Source organism: Orycteropus afer, unplaced genomic scaffold (assembly GCF_000298275.1).
Source record: "Orycteropus afer afer isolate SDZICR_OR568_19922 unplaced genomic scaffold, OryAfe1.0 scaffold00336, whole genome shotgun sequence".
In the NCBI taxonomy this organism is placed as follows: domain Eukaryota; kingdom Metazoa; phylum Chordata; class Mammalia; order Tubulidentata; family Orycteropodidae; genus Orycteropus; species Orycteropus afer.
In genome coordinates this window covers 258666-259635 of record NW_006921923.1, presented here as the reverse complement: position 1 = coordinate 259635, position 970 = coordinate 258666, and the positions used below count along the sequence as shown (strand labels likewise).

General features: G+C 38.5%; 1 protein-coding gene across 1 annotated transcript in view; it reads right to left on the bottom strand.

Moving 5' to 3' along the window:
• RADX (RPA1 related single stranded DNA binding protein, X-linked) overlaps window positions 1-970 on the bottom strand; it is a 77882-nt gene that overhangs the window by 49681 nt on the left and 27231 nt on the right. Inside the window, exon 10 of the mRNA XM_042782483.1 lies at window positions 479-651. Coding sequence (XP_042638417.1) covers window positions 479-651 — 173 coding nt within the window. The remainder of the gene's footprint in view (window positions 1-478; window positions 652-970) is intronic.

The window sequence follows — 970 nt, the reverse complement described above, 5'->3', positions numbered from 1 at the left end:
GAATTCTATAAGTCATTCCAGCGAAAAAACAAGCCCACAGCAGCAGTGAGAATTAGTAGGGGCTGGTGTCTGCTTACTTTGCAGTCTGAAACAAAGTGCCTAATATGTGAGCTCTGACCTAGCACTGTGTGACTAGGACCAAAAGATGGTATCCATCTAACTTTGAGCTCAGAACCAGCTCTGGGTGGCTGGTGTTGAGAGACAGAGTGTGTGTGCTGCATAAGTGGCTGATGGCTGATGATAAGAATGGAGAAATGAGAAGGTGAGGACTATTAGCAATGAAGGTAGGATTTACCCACTGCCCCTTAGTGCAGTATGTATATTGTTTCATAATTCTCCATTTTAAACACATTCTCAATTAGTCATGCTGAGCACTGCAGATAAGCAGGCTTCTACTATAACTGATCATTTTATGTTAGAGACAGAACCCAAAGGAAAAATATATATGGGAGGCATATACCTAATGCAAATGACTTACGGTTTAGCATTTGGGCCTTCCAGAACTCTTTTTTTGTTGCTAGGAATCAACCTAGCAGATGCAGTCTGTGAACTCCCAGGTTCACTGTCATCATGACGCCGTTTACCATCTCTTTCCTGACTTTTTTGACTTTCTCCTCTTGCTGCTTGGGAAGTTGAGGGAAGATTAGCATTCTAAAATCAATAATTGAAAGAAAATTAAAACTAATTCTCAAAAATTATTTTTCCCTAAGTGAATTTGCTCTGTAACTTTTCATCCAAATCACAATAAAAAAATAAATAATAATTTCTCTCTACAGTTCAGTAGATTCAGTACCTTGGCCTGGTCTTAAATAATGCTTTGTCCCTACAGTTTGGATTCAGTATCTTGACCTGGTTTTAAACAATGCTTTGTACCAAATCTGCAAAAGCATCTGTTCAGCTTGATATCCTGTGAAAGTTTCTTATTATCTGGGTAGACATTCTTATATCATCTTTAAAACCAGATTGTCTC